Genomic DNA, 20,377 nt, shown 5'->3' on the forward strand with positions numbered 1-20,377 from the left:
TAATATCTGTTTGGTGCCAGTTCATATGACTTTAATTGCTGCCTTTGAGATTCTGTATTACAACTCCATGTATCCTTTGTGAGTTAATAAAATGTTGAAAATTCTACAAATCCTCACTCCTACATCCAAGTACTCTCAACAGCTCAACATTTTCAAAATTCTGCATTGATTTGGCTTGTAAAGTATATTTTTGGAAATGTACATGTATTAACTATTTCATTTTCATACTATAGATGATTGAAATTACGGACAAAGAAAGCAAGATTTAGCACAAGGCAACTGAATGTCGGTGCCATAAGAAGGATTACTTTGAAAATCTGAAGGACATCCAGCATTCTTTCAAAAATGTAGGTGTGGAAAGTACTATACCTGTAAGTGAAGTCTCTAATTTTGCATTTCATTAACCCAGAGCCAAGCCATATCTGTGCACACAGCATCAGAAATAATGTAGAAAGACCGCTTCAGCATCCTCATCTGAAATATTATCAGAAAGACAAATTGCCTCATCATGGCAGAATAACATTCATCTAAGGCATCATGTAATTCTAGAGAGGAAGCACACACTGCATAAAAGAAAGTTACAACTAAAGGTTTCTTCTGGATACTATCAAAGAAAAGACGCTGAAAGAAGACTCCGAAGTTGACACGTTAACAACCAAAAGATTGGGAAATCACCTTTGTTCAACAACCGTTTTTAACCAGTTATGCAAGTTTGAGACTATCTGCCTCTGGATAGGACACCACGACCCACACTGCTCACTCTTGCGAAAACCTTAAAAATTCACCACTTTATTGTGTTAATGACCATCTCAAATTGTTTCCTTTTTTTGTGTACTGTTCTGTAATTATATGTAAATCGCCTCGACATTATCTGTTGTGCAGGAGTGAGATGTACAACTGCTAAGTATAAAAATGGATTAAAGGAGCACTGTTGCGCTATAGCTACTGTAAATAAATCCTCGTCTTCAGAACTATAAACCTTAACCTCACACCTAATATCGCATGGGTAAAAGGAACTGATGTTCTGCGACTAATGATCCACAATAGTACTGTGCACGTTCTAACGCCCAGTTACTGCCATTACATCAGTGCAAAAAGGTACTTATCAGTTTAATCATTAAATATCAGACTAACACCTTATTACTGCATTGCTAAGAACCTATACAAATAGATTTGAGAAAAACTTCAGTCACAAAATAAGTTGCTGCCGGATAGGCTATAACCTAAAGACTATTATCTGCTAGAAAAATTTCAACTGATGTTACAGGGATGCTTCCAGACATATTTTGCTCAATTCAAGTGTTAAGAAGATTATACACAATTTCTTTTAGAGATAAATGCTGAACATTTTCTAAACAAGCCCAACTCTAAAATCAGGTTCACTCTTACCGTGGCATATAGGCAAGAGAAAACTAAACATAGAGATACTAACTCTAGGAATCCACCTTATAAAAACACGGACTGTGAGAACAAATTCAGTGTTCAAACCCGCCTCATTCGAGGCAAAATAACCAAAGTTGGGGAAAAAAGTTATCTGTGCCAAAAAAGATACAGCCATTAATCTTATCTCACAGAATTTGACAGAATGCACACTGGGGAAAACCACTCTCAGTGCAAAGTATGCCAAAAAAGTTTCAGGCGTAAATCTTATCTCACTGAGCATATGAGAATCCACACTGGGGAAAACCACTCTCCCTGCAAAGTATGCCAAAAAAGTTTCAGCCGTAAATCTAAACTCACTGAACATATGAGAATCCACACTGGGAAAAAACCTTATCAGTGCTCTGAATGCCAGAATTGTTTCAGTGACAAAAACAGTCTCACTCGGCATAGAAAAACCCACATTCGTGATAAACCTTATCAGTGCACTGATTGCCAAAAATGTTTCATTGACAAAAACAGTCTCACTCAGCACAGAAGAACCCACATTAGGGATAAACCTTATCAGTGCTCAGAATGCCAGAAATGTTTCAGTTACAAAAGTAGACTCACTGAACATGCAAGAATCCACTCTGGGGAAAACCCTTATCAGTGCTCTGAATGCCCAAAACATTTCCACCGTAAATCACTTCTAACTGCACATTTGAGATTCCACACTGGGGAAAAACCTTATCAGTGCTCTGAATGCCAGGAAAGGTTTTGTAGCAAACAAAGTCTTTCTCGACATGCAATAACCCATTCTGTGGAACAACCTTATCAGTGCTCTGAATGCCAGAAATGTTTCAGTATAAAAAGTAGTCTCACACAGCATACAAAGATCCACGCTTGGGGAAAACGTTATCAGTGCTCTGAATGCCAGAAATGTTTCAGTCAAAAAGGCTGTCTCACTCGGCATACAAGAACCCACACTGGGGAAAAACCTTATCAGTGCTCTGAATGCCAGAAATGTTTCAGTGAAAAAGGCTGTCTCACGCTGCATATAAAAACCCATACTGGAGAAAAACCTTATCAGTGCTCTGAATGCCAGAAATATTTCCGAGACAAAAGAAGTCTTTCTCGACATACAATAACCCACACTGGGGATAAACCTTATCAGTGCTCTGAATGCCAGAAATGTTTCAGTTACAAAAGTAGACTCACTGAACATGCAAGAATCCACTCTGGGGAAAACCCTTATCAGTGCTCTGAATGCCCAAAACATTTCCACCGTAAATCACTTCTAGCTGCACATTTGAGATTCCACACTGGGGAAAAACCTTATCAGTGCTCTGAATGCCAGAAAACGTTGTGTAGCAAACAAAGTCTTTCTCGACATGCAATAACCCATTCTGTGGAACAACCTTATCAGTGCTCTGAATGCCAGAAATGTTTCAGTACAAAAAGTAGTCTCACACAGCATACAAAGATCCACGCTTGGGTAAAACGTTATCAGTGCTCTGAATGCCAGAAATGTTTCAGTCAAAAAGGCTGTCTCACTCGGCATACAAGAACCCACACTGGGGAAAAAGCTTATCAGTGCTCTGAATGCCAGAAATGTTTCAGTCAAAAAGGCTGTCTCATGCTGCATATAAAAACCCACACTGGGGATAAACCTTATCAGTGCTCTGAATGCCAGAAATATTTCCGAGACAAAAGAAGTCTTTCTCGACATACAATAACCCACACTGGGGATAAACCTTATCAGTGCTCTGAATGCCAGAAATGTTTCAGTTACAAAATCAGTCTCACTCAGCATATAAGAGCCCACACTGGGGATAAACCTTATCAGTGCTCTGAATGCCAGAAATGTTTCAGTTACAAAAGCAGACTCACTGAACATGCAAGAATACACTCTGGAGAAAACCCTTATCAGTGCTCTGAATGCCCAAAACATTTCCACCGTAAATCCCTTTTAACTGCACATTTGAGATTCCACACTGGGGAAAAACCTTATCAATGCTCTGAACGCCAGAAAACGTTGTGTAGCAAACAAAGTCTTTCTCGACATGCAATAACCCATTCTGTGGAACAACCTTATCAGTGCTCTGAGTGCCAGAAATGTTTCAGTATAAAAAGTAGTCTCACACAGCATACAAAGATCCACGCTTGGGGAAAACGTTATCAGTGCTCTGAATGCCAGAAATGTTTCAGTCAAAAAGGCTGTCTCACTCGGCATACAAGAACCCACACTGGGGAAAAAGCTTATCAGTGCTCAGAATGCCAGAAATGTTTCAGTCAAAAAGGCTGTCTCACGCTGCATATAAAAACCCACACTGGGGAAAAACCTTATCAGTGCTCTGAATGCCAGAAATATTTCCGAGACAAAAGAAGTCTTTCTCAACATATAATAACCCACACTGGGGAAAAACCCTATCCATGCTCTGAATGTCAGAAATGTTTCAGAGACAAAATCAGTCTCACTCAGCATATAAGAACCCACACTGGGGAAAAACCTTATCAGTGCTCCGAATGCTCAAAAGATTTCAAACTTAAATCACTTCTAACTGCACATGTCAGATTCCACACTAGGGTAAAACGTTATCGGTGCTCTGAATGCCAGAAATGTTTCAGTGTAAAAAGCAGTTTCATTCAGCATACAAGAACCCACACTGGGGAAAAACCTTATCAGTGCTCTGAATGCCACAAATGTTTCAGTACAAAAAACAGTCTCATTTATCATATAAGAACCCACACTGGGGAAAAACCTTATCAGTGCTCTGAATGCCAGAAATGTTTCATTGAAAAAAGCCGTCTCACTCATCATATAAGAACCCACACTGGGGAAAAACCTTATCAGTGCTCTGAATGTCACAAATGTTTCAGTGAAAGAAGGACTCTCGCTCAGCATGTAAGAATCCACACTGGGGAAAAACCTTATCAGTGCTCCGATTGTCAAAAATGTTTCATCCGTAAATCTCATCTCACTGAACATGTGAGAATCCACACTATATAAATAAATGATCAGTGCTCTAAAATTTCAGAAAAGATTCAGAGGTAGAGATGGTTACAAGCACCATAAGAAAACACACCATCAAAATAATTCAGTGCTCCGAATGCCAGAAAAGCATCAATTTTAAACTCAATCTCACTCTACATGAGCAGACGCACACAGGGAAAAAACATCACCAATGCGGTGAATGCCAGAAATTCCTATTTGATTGGCACAGGCTCACTAACCAAAAGCGACTCCATACTGATGAAAAACTTTATGAGTGCTCTGAATGCCAGAAAAGCTGCAGAGAAAAACACTATCTTACCATGAGAAACTCCACAGTGGAGAAAATCCTTATGCCTTAAAATCTTGAATCTGAAAGACAGTGTTATGCTTCATGAGAGATCCCACTTGTTCTTATTTAAAAATTAACTAAAAGCTGTGAGATAATCCAGTGGTGTCTGGGAGCTTCTGGTAGCTCACGATTGACTGGTTGAAGACACCTGCTGCACATTTTATAAAATTCAGCCAAAAGTTTTTGTTGTTTTGGGGGGGAGGGGTCTGTTGTGATTTTGAGTCCATACATTCCTGTGTCATCCTTTTTACATCATAAGTCCTTACGCGTCCACTGTAGTCCTGTTTACACTGTATTCCTTTTTTTGGAGTTTTTAAATACCTTTTCTAAGAACGTGAATTGACGAGGTTTCATTTTTTTTTCTCTCAGTTGATATGTTTTCACCCTCCTTTGTGGATTTTTTGCAATCTGTTCAATTTTTTCCATTCTTTGGCACTACCAGTGTTGCATAGTGCATACGTTTCAGTGTTTATTTCCCTTTTTTGCTGAGGGTGATTTTGGTATGATTTCAGACTTTCCTTACGCCCTTTTACTCTGACGTTTTCCTAATCACGTTGGGTTACCATAAGGCAGACGTTGTATTTGAAATTCATCTTCCCCTTGTCACCATTCTGTTTTTTTTCCTAACTGTAATGAACTTCGATGCACCTATATTTATACTCGGTTTGTACAAATTTGCTTCAAACATTTTTGGTTTCTCTTTCTTTGCAGGTGGTTGATTTTGCCCTTTTTTCATTTCTCTGTGTTTATGCAACCTCATTTGAAAGAATGTAAAGGTTTCCATTGTGATTTAATTTCTGTTGCTTTTTTTTTAGTTGCACGTACTTTAGAGCAGACTTGGTTGCTTTTTGAAATAAGTTTTACCAGCAAACACAAGATGATGGACGGAGCGCTCAAACTTTTCAGACACTCACCCCCAGTCACAGATCTGGGTTGAGTCCGTCATCGTTCTTTAGCTCACTTCGCCACCCCAGTTCAGACCAGGCCATATGCAAATCAGTCTGCCAAGCCAGATCTTCCATGGACCGGAAACCTGCATCCTGGGACCGGTTTCGGATTAACATCCCTCCTCAGCCAGTCTAGGTTGAATCCCAGGATGCTTGTTTATGGTCCAGTTGAGACCTGACTTGGCAGTTCGGTCTGGACTGTTGCCATGAGACACAGGGTCAAGACTGATTTTTATATGGCTGGGTCTGAACTGGGCTGGAGAAGTGGGCTTAAGAATAATGATGGATTCAACCCAGATCTGTGACTGGGGGTGAGTATCTGAAAAGTTTAATATGTTCGTCCATCATCTCCTTGTCTTTGCTTTGTTTGCCCTGAGTTGGCAGGGTACGCCCAGACATGGGTCCCTTGCTTACTTTGCTATTGGATTCAAGCTAGCCTGGCCGATGAGGAGCTTTACCCTGAAACCGGTCCCAGGATGCTTGTATCTGAAAGAGAATATTAGTTATAGATTCCTTACCTTAGAATTTCCCCCAGGCTTCCGACTGGATTCAGAGAATTTTTTTCTTAGCAGTACACCTGCGCTTCAGTAGGTGGGGTCGTCGACTCCGTGTCCAGCGTCGTAGTCGCCGGGATGACATTCCGGTGTCTACTTAGACGCCAAACTTGCCCGTTGACGTCCGTCATTTTCCGCGCCAGCCAACCCAGATCCGGAGAGGGCGTGCCTTTGAGTCCGTTTTTTACTAAACCCTTTTTCGACTTTTGTCGACCTCTTTTTTTTAGTCTTCGAGTTCTGGTAGCACGAGGGATGTCCCATCGTCGGACCGGCTTCAAGCCCTGTGACTCCTGTCACAAGTTGATGTCGGTCACCGCTCCGCATCTCGTGTGCCTTTGGTGCCTGGAGTGCGTTCACGATGCGAAGTCGTGCTCTGACTGCCCAGCGATGAACCTGAAGTTTTTGCTGAAATGGTCCCGAAAGCATTTAGAGGCCCGGCAGTCCGCTCCGCGTAGCACGAAGTCCCATCGAGAAGGTCTCAGGACCAGTCACTGAGTCATCACCATTCCTCTTCGAAGTCTTCGCACTCCTCAAGTAAGTTGATGCACAAAAAGAAGGGAAAGATGCATCATCGCTCTTTGCCTTCTCTCTGTCTGTCGGCCAACGCGACGTGGGACCCGGAGCGTCGTCACACTCCGGGGCGGCTCCACGCTTCCCTACCTTTCTCAGAGTGGCCTCATGCCCAGGTTTGACAATTTAACGAAGCACTGCACAGCATCTTTGGGCAGCCCGACTCCGCAGGCGTGCCTTCGGCCCCACAGACTCGGCTGGGGGCTGTAGGCCTTTGAAACCATCGGCTCTGGTGCTGCAGGGTCCCGAAGGATCGAGACCTGGATCCGGATTGGTGCTGGTCGCATCACAGTACCTTCCCCGGCGCCGATTCCAGTGGCAACTCCCCAGACGCCGGTTGTACCCCCAACTGGCGTCAACCCCAACCCCATCCTCACCCGACATGGACACGGTGCCGTACTTTTGTACCTCTGTTCATCCGTGGCGTTCCCTACCGCCCTGAGTGGCAGCCTGTGGAGGACTGGGAGGGGTCTGTTGACCCTCTAGCAGACCAACTTGAGGAGCCGGACTGGCAAGAGGAGTTGGGTGATGCCAGTGGTCTGGATACCTCCCCAGACCTTGGTATGCTTTCTCCCTCTACCGTGGCTATGGGGAGGGAGCCTCCTATGCTGTGGTGTTGAGTAGGGCGGCTGAGGCCTTGGGCCTCGAGCTTCCTACGGTGGCTGTCAGGACTAGCCTTCTGATTGAGGTATTTCAGCCAGCAGCAGCCTTTTCGGAGCCCCTGCTGCCTTTTAATGAGCCCCTCACTGACATGCTTCTGGGAACTTGGTCGAAGCCCAGCAGCTTCTGTGGACAGGATGATTACCTGACGCCACCACCCGGCCCTGGCCAACCCATTATTCCTCTCCTAACACCCTACCCCTGAGAGCTTGGTGGTCAAAGCCTCATCCTCAATGGGTGCATTCTCTACTGCTCTGCCAGCTAGGGAATTCAAGAAGCTGGACCATCTTGGGAAGAAGATGTTGTCTTCTGCCAGCTTAGGACTGCGGTCGGTGAACACTGCATGTCTCTTGGGCCGTTATACACACGCACACACACACACACAGTGTGGGATACGGTTGCTCAGGTGCTGCCGCAGTGCATGGAGGAGGCCTAGGCTGTGCTCACCCAGCTGTTGCTGAGGGTCGAGACCTTCCGGTGTAGGCTGGATACCGCCGACTCGCTGGGTAGAACGGTTTCCACGTCGGTAGCCCTGGGGCGCTACTCCTGGCTAAGAACATCTGGCTTCTCTGGTGATGTCCAATCTAACCTTTTGGACATGCCCTCTGATGGCTGTCGCCTGTTTGGTGACAAGGCGCTTGGGTGTTTCGAGAACTCTAGGGCTACAGCCAGATCCTTGGGCCTCGCGACAACTTCAAACCCCATGCAGTCTGCCTTGCTTGGCTACAGAAGGGGTGCCCCACCACGTTCCACCCAGAGCCACAGTGTAGTGCAAGCTACCCAGCCTCTGCATGGTCGGGGACGTGGGACCCTGCGTCATGGGTCTGGGGGCCAGCGGGCGGGCCAGTCCACCAAAGCCCCCCATAGCAGCCTCCAAACCTTCCTAGTCCGACCTTCCAGGGCCACCAGTTGCCAGTGGGTGGCAGGTTCCGCCATCACGTCCCCCACTAGCTCAACATCACGTCGGACAGGTGGGTTTTGCAAATAGTCCGAAAGGGCTACTCCCTCCCCTTCGAGACTACCCCGCCCTCTCTGCCAGGAAGTTACAAATCTCTTTGCCAAGGGAGCTATTGAATATGTCCCTGTGCCAGAAGTAGGTTGTGGTTGCTACTCTCACTACTTCTTGGTACCCAAGAAGGACAAAGGCCTGCGTCCTATCTTAGTCCTTCGGGACATCAACCGCTTCGTCCGGAAGGAGAAGTTCAAGATGTTAACCTTGGCTCAGGTCTTGTCTGCCCTCGACCCTGGAGATTTTATGGTAGCGTTGGACTTGCAGAACACTTACTTTCACATCCCCGTCTTGCCTGCCCACTGGCAATATTTACGGTCCACAGTAGGCCACACACATTTTTAGGTTACCATGCTCCCCTTTGGCCTTACCAGTCCCCCCCCGGGTGTTGGCGGTGATAAAAGCTCATCTGCGTAGATCAGGGGTTCCAGTCTTCCCCTATCTCGACGACTGGCTGTTGAAGGCGGGCTCGCCCAGGCTGTCGTCTCCCACCTCCATACTACGACGGACTTCCTGCATTCGCTGGGGTTCACAGTTAATGCGCTGAAGTCGCACCTGATTCCCACCCATATGCTCCATTTCATCTGAGCGGTTCTGGACACAGCACAGTTTTGGTCTATCCTACCTAGCAGCAAGTCCAGGATATTTGGGCTATGATACCGATGTTTCAGCCTCCATCCCGGTTTTCGGTGAGAATGAACCTGAGGCTGATGGGCCTCAAGGCCTCCTGCATCCTGCTGGAGGGTCATGCCAAATGGCATATATGTGCTCTGCAGTGGGACCTGAAGTTCCAGTGGGCACAGCACCAGGGGAATCTTTCCGATGACGTTCACATTTCGGAGGGGACTTGCAGTGGTGGTCCACGAACCAGGATTGGGTCAACGGCAAATCCCTCTCCCTTCCCCAACCTGAGTTCACAGTTGTGACGGATGCGTCACTCCTGGGATAGGGTGGCCATATGGGAAAGGCGGAGATCAGAGGCCTCTGGTCTCCGGCGGAATCCAGGCACCACATCAACCTTCTGGTGATCCGGGCGATTTGTCTTGCACTGAAGCCATTCCTTCCTTCTGTTAAAGGAAGAGTGGTGCAGGTGTTCCCGGACAACACCACCGCCATGTAGTACTGCAACAAACAGGGCAGGGTGGGGTCGTGGACCCTATGTCAAGAGGCTCTTCGCCTTTGGACATGGCTGGAACATCAGGGCATATCTCTGGTGCTTCAACACCTAGAGGGTTCCCTGAACGCCAGGGCGGACTAACCCAGCCACCGGTGCATGATGGTTAACGAATGGTGTCTTCACTCGAAGGTGATGCAAGGTCTCTTTCAGCAGTGGAGAGAGCCTTGGTTAGATCTATTCGCCACTGAAGAGAACACGCAATGTCAGCAGTTCTGCGTGTTGGAGTTTCCAAGGTGGCTCTCGCTCGGCAACGCTTTTCGTCACGAGAGGAGTTGCGGCCTCCCGTATGCCTTTCCGCCTGTACCACTTCTGCCAAAATTGCTGAACAAGATCAAACGCGACCGGTCCCAAGTCATTCTTGTCACTCCGGACTGGGCACGAAGAGTCTGGTACCCCTAGCTCTTGAGCATGGCCATCGATCCTATTGTTAACACATTTCTGAAGTGCATTACTCATCTCTTTCCTCCTTCTCCTTTCGTAATGCCCTAGTGGGAGTTGAATCTTGTCCTCACTTAACTTATGTGTGCTCCCTTTGAGCCCCTACATAATTGTCCTCTTCGCCTCCTTTGAAGACTGCTTTTTTGCTTGCCATTACCTCTGCTCGCACGGTGAGTGAGCTTCAGGCTTATCTTCCAGACCTCCCTTTCTTGCAGTCCATCCGGACAAAGTTGTCCTCCGTACTAAGTCCTCTTTTCTGCCCAAAGTGATTACCTCTTTCCACATAGGTCAGACCATCACATTGCCCACCTTCTTCCCTCCTCTGCACCCTTCCAATGAGAAGGGTAGATTCCACTGTCTGGACCCAAAACGTGTGCTGTCTTTCTACCTTGACCGCACTAAAGACTTCTGGGTGGATGATCAACTCTTTGCGGATTAAGTGGGCACCAAGAAAGGTCAGGCAGTGCACAAAGGTACCATCTCTCGATGGGTCATCCTATGCATTAAGATCTGTTATGCTTTGGCTAAAAAGGAACCTCCAGTAGGACTGTGCACCCACTATACCAGACCAACGGCTGCCACTACTGCTTTGGGATGTGGAGTTCCGCTGGTTGACATCTATCACACAGCCACATGGGCATCCCTGCACACGTTAACTAAGCATTACTGCCTGGACAGCCAAGTCCAGAGAGATGGCTTTTTGGGCCGTTCGGTTCTCCAGGACTTCCTGGTGTGAACTTATTTTGCAGACCCTCCTCTGGGATTGATATTACTGGGGTATCTATTCTAAGGTAAGGAATCTATAACTAATAGTCTCTTTCAGATGAACAAGTTACTTACCTTCAGCAACGATGTATCTGTAAGAGACATATATTAGTTATAGATTCCTTACCTCCCCACCCATCCTCCCCGTTCTGCACACTGACTTAAAGGGATAGGGACTCCCTTACAGTGCTCTAGTTTTGTGCACCAAGGGTCAGTGTTTTGCAAGTTCAAGTTTTAATACTTTATTCGACAGCATTGTCATAAAAGCATTTTTCCCTATTCTAAATACTACGCTACATTTAAGACCGACATAAAATACTCATTAAATTCAATCAAATACAATAAATGCTGGCGAATTTTCCAACTTAAAAAAGTTCATGCATAAAAAATCAGAGTCACAATACCTAGTTCATAATAAGTGGGATTGATATTAAAATCAGTTATTTTTCCATCATATATGATCAATTGCATTTAAGGTACGCAAGTGGATTATCCAGGCCCATCCCAAGTATTTGGCCAAAGCGATTGCAAGACTGGGAGCACAATTTGATCTTAGTATTCTTAGTGCTTTTAGATATTTCCTTATGCCCAGATTCCTGCAAACCGGCTTCAGCCATCTACTTCTTGGGGCCGCATATAATGGGCAGAAGAGCAAAAAATGTGGGATGTCCTCCACTTGTGTTTTGCAGTAACAACATGTATTTACATTGCCTGGAGACCATTTAAAAGTAAAAGCATTTAGAGGCAGGGAACCAACTCTGAACTGGAAATACAATTTTCTATCCAGGGGTTTTGTGATCAAATCCCAGTACTGTTCACATTCAGGGATTATTTTAAACTCCAAGTACTGGGATGTCAACATAGACAATTGGTTGGAAATTAAAACAGAACCATATACCATGTCCCAATAAATGTTTTTCAGTAGCGCCTTAGATGGAAAGGCGGAGGAATCAGTGGCAGTCCATAAGTGGTCTAAATGCAGTTTCTGAAGCAAGTTCCTAATTTCTTTAAGCCAGGATATTTTGTGGAACCGATCAGAGCTAATAATGTCCTTAAGAGCAGATGCATAATGACCCAGTTCGGGAGTGGTCTTTATGCGCCTCCAATACAGCAATGGGCGCAATCGCGCCATATCCTCAATCTTTTTCCTCCCAAGGTCGTATTGGAGCGGAATCGATGGAGTACTCTACGGGACACCCACCAATCGGCGAAGAAATGTATTTTCTGCAGTAGCCAAAACGCTCAGATTGGTAAAGCCCCAAAGCTCTGATCCATAGAGGCAGGCCCCCAGCACCTTCATACTATAAATCTCCATTACGGGCTGAATGGGTTTCGTTAATGAGGATTTATATGTTTGTGCTATGGCCCCGGCCAACTGGTGAAACTTTAAGACCACACAGTCCATATGAGATTTCCAATTCATATTGCCCTGCAAATTAATACCAAGGTAAGTGAAGGCATTCACTTCTTCCAAAATGGACCCATTAAAATGTATTTTCCCTTGAATTGCTTAGCTGGATTCATGTTCATAAACTTGGTCTTTGTAGTATTTATCTCCAATCCCCGGATCCGACAGAAATCACCGAATGCATCAATTGTCTTTTGTAATCCACTTGGGGTCCGCGAGACCAGTAGTGTGTCATCAGCAAACATTAATACTGGAACTCGCTCCCCATCTAGCATTGGGGCGTCTGTTGGGGATTTCTTTATAAAATCTACTACACCATTAATGTAAAGAGAGAATAAGGCGGGGGCCAGGACGCATCCCTGTCTTACCCCATGCTCCACGGGGAAAGAGTATGTGACGTCCCCCTGTGCACCCCACCTAATCCTGGCGTAGTTGTTTTCGTGCATACCCACGAGCAGAGTCAATAGTTCGGGGCTAATTCCAAGTTCCCCTAAAACAATCCATAGTTTTTGCCGAGGTACTAAGTCAAATGCTGACTTGAGGTCAACAAAAACTGCATATAATGGGCCATTTGTTAGGGTCACATTTTTCCAGTAGAGAGTTAAAAAATGGAATACCTGATCAACGGAGCTAGTTAGGGGTCGAAAGCCAGCCTGATACGGGGACAGGATATCCTTATCATCTATCCATGCTTGTAATTTGATTTGTATCATTCTGCCCATCAGTTTTTGGGCTGAATCAATAAGGCTGATGGGCCTATAATTACTTGGTAAAGCCTTGTCCCCTTTTTTGAACACTGGAATAATCTCCGCTCCTTTCCATGATGCCGGTATCATTGCTCCTTGTGCGATAGAATTCGCAAGCCATACGAAATATTGGCACCAACTAACCCGGTCAGATAAAAATACGTCTGCCGGTATTCCATCCATTCCTGGCGCCCTGCCTCTAGTCACCCCATCTAGTGCTACATTCACATCATGCAATGAAAATATTCCATGGCTAAAGAATACCATTGTGGGCAATGGGAGGGATTGCGAGATCGAATTATCCGCATATTGTGGTTTAAAAAATTCCACCCATGCTTCCTGTGCTACATAATTTTTTGGACATTCAGCAATTCCCCCCCTGCCCCATTTTAAAATTGCCCAAAACTCTTTCTGCTGTTTAGCTGCACAGGCTTTTTTAAGGCCTAACCATTGGTTATCATCCCACAACCTTTTTGCCTTAACTTGAGCTTTTCTATACTCATCCCTGGCTTTCAACACTCCTTCTTTAGACCTCAACGCTAGGCTGAGGTTCTGCCGTGCTTTTCTACAAGAATGATCATACCACCCTCGCTTCCTCTGGGGTCCGGGAGCCTTCCCCTGCTGAACTTTTTTTAAGAAAAACCCCTGTAAAATTGCAACAAACTTTGGATGTGACTCTTCAATTAATTTGTTAAAATTTGATTCATTACAATAAGCCTGCAATCTGCTGACCTCTTTGTTAACAACCTCCATTAAGTCCTGCATATCCCAAGGTTTATCCATCATTGATGCCCATTTAATATGACGGAGGTTGTTAGCTGAAATGACATCTAGCGGCGTAATGCCCAATTCCTGGTTAGATGAACTTTCTCCTAGGTCCAGATTAAAGAGCATACACAATGGATTGTGGTCGCTCTCTAATCTAGATGTAACTTTCATATCCGTTATTTTGTGCCAATCTCTAACGTCTACAAGAATGTAGTCTTTCCGACTACTTGATCTTGTATTGTCAAAGGTATGCACGCCCTTAAGGTCTGAGGGAGTGCGACCATTTGCTGCCCTCAGCCCCCTAGCCAGGCACAAACTCTTCAACTGTATTGCCACCTCAGTCCATTTCTTTACAATTGGTAAGTCCAATTGAGGAACTCCCCATTTGGTATCTTCATCTAGGGACAAATCATTATCCTCATGACCTAGAGGTTCAAATGTAGTATTCATATCTCCTCCCACTAGAATGGTGGTATGTGTTGGGAGATTCTCTAAGTCATTGTCTAGTGCTACTAACACCTCAGAGGCTTAACCCCCTTGAGTTCCCCTGGCATATATGTTATAGAGGGCCATCTCAAGACCATCGACCCAAGTTATCACAATTGGGAGTAGATCACAGTTGTTACTTGGCCTCGCTTTAATAGTACAATTTATAGATTGGCGTACCCATGTGATTAGGCCCCCTGAGGGACGCCCTTTTGGATTTTTTTTCGCGGGAGCAAAAAAATTTAAAAAGCCCAACCGATAAACAGGGGTCACTGCCCAAGTTTCCTGGAACATAATTACGTCATGGCTGTCAACAAATTCACCCCATTCAGGAGACTCCAATTTGTGGTGAATTCCCGCCAGATTCCAGGAAAGAATTTTGGTACCTAGCTTCGTCTGGCTGGCCCTCTCATGCAATGGCGTTTCATATGGGGAGTGGATTAAAATGGGAGGTGGGCTAGTTTCCCCGCTACGTTCAATAGTGCGTGGGATCGATGTCAGTTGCCCCGCTATGCAAGAGGATTCCCCACTAGAACTAAGTACCCTATCCTTGTTAAGGTTGGTTGTAATAAGCTTCATGGTGACCCCTGTGCCCCTCTCTTGAATCCCTGTTGTGATGTCCTTTACTATAGTCATCCGCCCTTTCAGTCAATCGCACTCATTGAGACCAGAAAGGGCAGAGTATCTATTCTCCATCGGTATACCCCAATTGCTTCTCAAACTAGGGGGTTTACCCTTTTTTACTACAGGATTCCATTTTGTTTTAAGCACGGTGGGATTTAGGATATTCCCTTTTTTTGCATAGAAAAAATCTAACGTCAACGGGACTATTTCTGTGGATCTACGCTGGGGGGGGATATATATTTGCTAGAATGTTTGGCAGCACTTTGGGATCAGAAAGGTGTAACACTACGCAATCCCCATTAAACTTTTTAGTAGCAACCCCAATCCAGTCAACTCTTCTAGCTTTCACAACTTCTTGTGCCAGCTGGTCCATGCCTCCCAAGGTAAAAGCCATGTTCCTTGATAGCCAATGAAGTGATTTATTTATCAAGGAAGAAGTATTCTCAACTTGCTCAGGTTCTAAAAGGGGAACATTTGCCAAAACCAATATCAGGGGAGATGCCTCCACAATGAATTCTACAGGCCCCTTCTCTACATTAGGATCTATCATTCTGTCCCTTTCGCTTAGCCCTTCAGTTTCACCAGTGTGAGTATCTATCCCCCTAAAACCCCGCCCTGTGTCAGTAGGCAACAAGGGGATAAGGGGAATATTTTCCAGAAGTTCTAACCTGGAGTCAGTCTGTGTATTTTTCGATTCGACTCTGAGTATTTTCTGTTTAGGGATGTTTACTGCTTCCTCTAGTGATTTTTGCAATAGCCCCCCCAATCTGTTCACCTCTTCCGTAAGGTGATCTATTTTACTTAGGAGAGGTTTAGTGATAATTTTAATTTTACTATCTAGGGCGTTTAACAGTTTCTTGAATTGGTCATCGTCCAAGAATAACTTCCCTCCTGGAAGTCCCCTTATATCTTCATCAATATTTTCCAATGGGGATACATCAGGGCGTTTTTTACTTGAGCGAAGCCCGCCCCGTTTAGGTAGACTCTTCTCTCCCCCTTTAGAAGCTCTTGGAGCTGGTACCGGTAGTGGGGGCTCCTCTTCTAGCAGTATTATTTCTTCGTTAGTTATACTCTCAAGGGCTGTATCCGTGATTGCTGCTAATAGCTGCGTTAATGGGTTATTCTCCTGCATCTGGAATACCTCATTACTAATATCAAGGGCAGATGTATGGAGAGGCATATTGTCATCTTGTAGCGGTTCAGGTGAGAGACTCAGTCCCAGTGAGAACCTCCTATCGTTATAAATTTTTGCAACCTTCTGGACCATGTAGATCTCTATAGTGTTAACCGCTGAGGTTGATTTTGCTTTAGACATAATGAGTGTCAGCGTAGAAATAACGAGAATATAGAAAATTAAAGTCATATGATACCAGAACACTAGTTGACTTTTCAGCAAATTGCAGCTTCAATATAAGTATAAAGAAACTTACAGGAACTTACAGGAATATTTTGGAGCAGAGTTCTGTGCCCTGTCCCTGTCTCTTCCTGCCGATGAGGGCCGTAGAGGGCCCGCCCTTTGCCCGGGCTTCGCCCCGGGCGTCCCGCGAAGCGGGGCACAGCGCTGCTTTTGTGCGCCTCCTGGCGCTGGCGCGGTGTCACAGAGCGCGCCACCGCGTAGGCAGCCGGGAATTGAAGTCCCGGAGCGGCGGCGCGGTTTCTCAACGTTGGAATGACTCCTGGCGGTGGCGGCGTGCACTCGAGTGAATGGCGAGTGGATGGCAGCCCCTGTGTGACTCCTGGCGGTGGCGGCGTCTGTCAGGTAAGTCTCTGCTTGTTTCCCCCGCTCTGCCGGGCACAGCGCTGCTTTTGTGCGCCTCCTGGCGCTGGCGCGGTGTCACAGAGCGCGCCGCCGCGTAGGCAGCCGGGAATTGAAGTCCCGGAGCGGCGGCGCGGTTTCTCAACGTGGGAATGACTCCTGGCGGTGGCGGCGTGCACTCGAGTGAATGGCGAGTGGATGGCAGCCCCTGTGTAACTCCTGGCGGTGGCGGCGTCTGTCAGGTAAGTCTCTGCTTGTTTCCCCCAGTGTTTTGCATGGCTCTGTGCTTCTGGCATGGAATGTTGTATCAGAACTGATGTTAGCGCACAGGAGCGGAGTCTAAGTAGACACCGCTGCGTCATCCCGGCGACCATGACGCAGATGACGGACGCGGAGTCGACCGATGCCACCTACCGACACGCAGGGGTACTGCTAAGTAAAAATTTATTCGGATCCAGTCTGACGCGGGTAATTCTAAGCTAAGTAATCTATTAATAATATATGTCTTACAGATACATCATTACCGAAGGTAACTTGTTTGTTTTGTGCCTACGAGGGATGGTGCATCAATTGAGAAAGAGGGCAGATAATAAACAACATTAACATAGACCAAAAATTGGGTGGGTGCCTGTGCCCAGCCCTTGTGAACACCTTAATTGATAGTTAATCGTTCAGTCACCTGGCCCTGGGTTCTCCAGCGAGCCAGGGAATAATTACCCTTATGTAGACTGCTCAAGAGGCCCAAGAGCCTCCTGGGCTGGCCCATATCACCCAAAACCTTCCATAGCCTGCTTCGTGGAACCAGGTCAAAAGCAGAGTTAAGGTCGATGATGGCAACATACAAGTTTTCCTGCCGACCACAACGATCTTTCAATATAGTAAAAGGAAACGGAAACCTGATGAATCGTGGATATCTTCTTCCTAAAGCCTGTCTGAAAGGGGGATACTATGGCTTTAGCTGCAGTCCATTCCTCAATCTTTCTCAAGACCAATTGGGCAGAAATGCTCTTCGCACAGTTGATCAAGCTGATCAGCCTGTAATTGGCTGAATGGAAGCTATCCCACTTCTTAGATATCGGGACGATGTCCGATCCCTTCAAAGAGTCTGGTACTGGGGCACCACTGATAATGGCATTAGTTAAGAAAAGGTTATACCAAGACAATTTATCTCTTTCTAGCAGAAGGATATAAGCTGGACTGCTGTCTAATCCTGAAGCTCTACCTCTGGCTATTGCATCCATAGCTGAGGATGTCGCCCAGGTCAAGGAAAGGGCCAGGTACAGCTATAGAGTTGTCTGTTTACACAGTCCCCAGCACAGTGTCCGGCTCAATAAAATGAGTTACTGAATAAAGATTGGAGAAATGATCAACCTAGATCTGGGGAGAAATGTTATTTTGCAGAGGTGAAGCAGAGACCTCTCTCCCCTCCACTTTACAAGTGCCCACAACCTGGTGGAGTTCTTAAGAGAGCAAGCCAATTTGAGTTCCTGCCATCTTCCTCCCATTCTTTCTTAGCCCGAGCCTGGGCCATTTTGTACCTCTCTCCACCCAGACTGACTTCTGAGATGTCCTTTGTGAAGGATATCTACGTGAAAGTCTGAATTCCTTAATAAACCAATTGTTTACTTTATGAACATTCTGTTTATAGCCGTTAATAGGGACTAAAAGGTAGTACAATATTTTCTTGAAGTCGTTGTGGAAGCAGTCATTGGCATGCCACACTCTTAGTTCTTGCAAATCGATTTCCCGAAGGTAGTGATAGATTGATCTTCACCTCGCCAGATGACCAAAATATCGTTGATACACACATATAACTGAAATCCCAATTGGCGCAGACAAACCATGGGAACAAAAGCAGTGATTGGGATAGGACCGGGCCTGAACACAATTTTCCCTTGTCTATGTCGAATAGTCCCAAATCTCCATTGGTTGCAGTAGGAACAGGGTAGTTGTCCTTTCTCTGACGGAGGGGGCCCCATTAGACTTGACCTTTTCCACCTGAGTGATTTTTCAGGGTGTGTGGTGAAGTGCCACAGGTCACCTAACATGCAAGAGAATACATATGGCTAACCATATAGAACTATGCCTCCTGATAGCCAGGTGCCTTAGAATATGTGCGAGGGACACTGCCTGTTCTTTTCTATATTTTCATATATATATCTTTTTTTTATTGTACTCTAATAAGCTCAGAAGATTACCTCCACCAGATACCTGTAACAGACTGTCCGTTGGACATGGTCCAAACATCCTACACTTATCCATATAAGATTGGGCACTCTGATTCGGGTGCACTGACATCTCTATACCCTTAGACGTATGGGGCTGACTGCTTGCAACAGGATACATGTGTAGTGCAAGGAACATGGTTTACACACCCATCACTCAATTCTACTATGAGCAATCTGATTTTCGGGTGTACTGATTTTCCTAATGGGTCTTCTGCCCTTGGGTTTATGGCACTGACCCATTAAAAACACATGCCAGGACATCGTGGTATTTGCATTTAACTTCGATGGAGGCCCGTCGTTAGTGATTCTATTCCACGTGAAGAACCCTGCTGCATGTGACAGAGGCACGAAAGCCTTCAGCATTTAGTCCGTGTTCATTCAGATTCATGCTGCCGGCATGGGACTACATTTCCCAAGTACACAGGGTCACGTGACTGCATCAGAGTGATTCAATTGTACAACCTGAGTGAGTAGCCACACACCAAATTCGGCTTTAGCTAGCCCCGGATCCTCTATTCAAGCAAAAGCAATTACTCTGGGCACCGTCCTTCATCTGCAGTGGTATAACGGATTGCTGGCTCCCCGTATACAGTTATGGGTCTCTGACCCTACGTTTGTTATATCTGTAATTTTTTCTGCACCGAAGCAGCATGTTCCCTGTATACAGAAATGGGTCCCTGAACCTACCTTTTTGTTTAACTTGAATCTTTTGTGCCTTGAGCGCGTCTTTTCTTTTTTTCTTGTTATGAAAACGGAAAAGAATGTTGCATTTGTGTTAAAGATATGGATGTTTCAAAGCACACTATCTCATGTCGTAGGAAAGCTCTCAGTACACATGTGGCAGGTGTTTTGTCTTGAAAACAAAGCACGCTGCACCCATGCTGAGGTCAACAATTTTAAGCGCATTTCCTCCATTGCATCGCAGCCTTGTTATTGCAGTGCACATCAAACACATCCGCTGTTTTTACTTGAAGAATATTGCATCTATGTTTCGACTAGGCAGTGTTATCATGTGCCTTACCTCTGCATATTTTGATGGGGCAGTTGCTTCTGATTTTCCCCATAACACCACGTTTGCTATGGAAGTTACTGCACTAGGTTCTGCCTTTGTTCACCCTGTGCCCCCTTAACACACGCCTGTTATGAAGCACGAGCCATCAAATGCATTGATACACAAACTTCAAGGCAGACACACGACTGCCTCTATGGTCCTGGTGTGTCTCCCCCTAGTGTTCAACACCATTACGCTGCCCGCTTGTCTCGATAGACCTTAGTGACATCTGAATACATGCTTGGGGAACCTATTAGGGACTTCACAGCCATACGAAAATACCTGATTCACTATCGCAGACACCGCCTTTGAGTATTTGGATGGTTTTTAATCTACATGGGCACACTTTATCTTTACACTTGTTTGTAAAATGCCTAGAACACTTACAGCCTTCCAAAAGACTTATTTTCTTACCATGCTCCCCTTCCTATAATTATTTGATAGGGCGGAGAGTCACCCTGAGCCGCATGCCATGGTGAGTTGA

The 20,377-nt window shown here is 45.6% G+C and overlaps 1 protein-coding gene across 1 annotated transcript in view; it reads right to left on the minus strand.

Annotated features, from left to right (window-relative positions):
• The window catches only part of LOC144805774 (uncharacterized), a 399,726-nt gene that overhangs the window by 298,000 nt on the left and 81,349 nt on the right, over positions 1 to 20,377 (minus strand). The window contains 1 exon segment of the mRNA XM_078672261.1: positions 15,148 to 16,163. Coding sequence (XP_078528387.1) covers positions 15,148 to 16,163 — 1,016 coding nt within the window.

Source organism: Lissotriton helveticus (assembly GCF_964261635.1).
Source record: "Lissotriton helveticus chromosome 1_1 unlocalized genomic scaffold, aLisHel1.1 SUPER_1_unloc_24, whole genome shotgun sequence".
Lineage (NCBI taxonomy): Eukaryota > Metazoa > Chordata > Amphibia > Caudata > Salamandridae > Lissotriton > Lissotriton helveticus.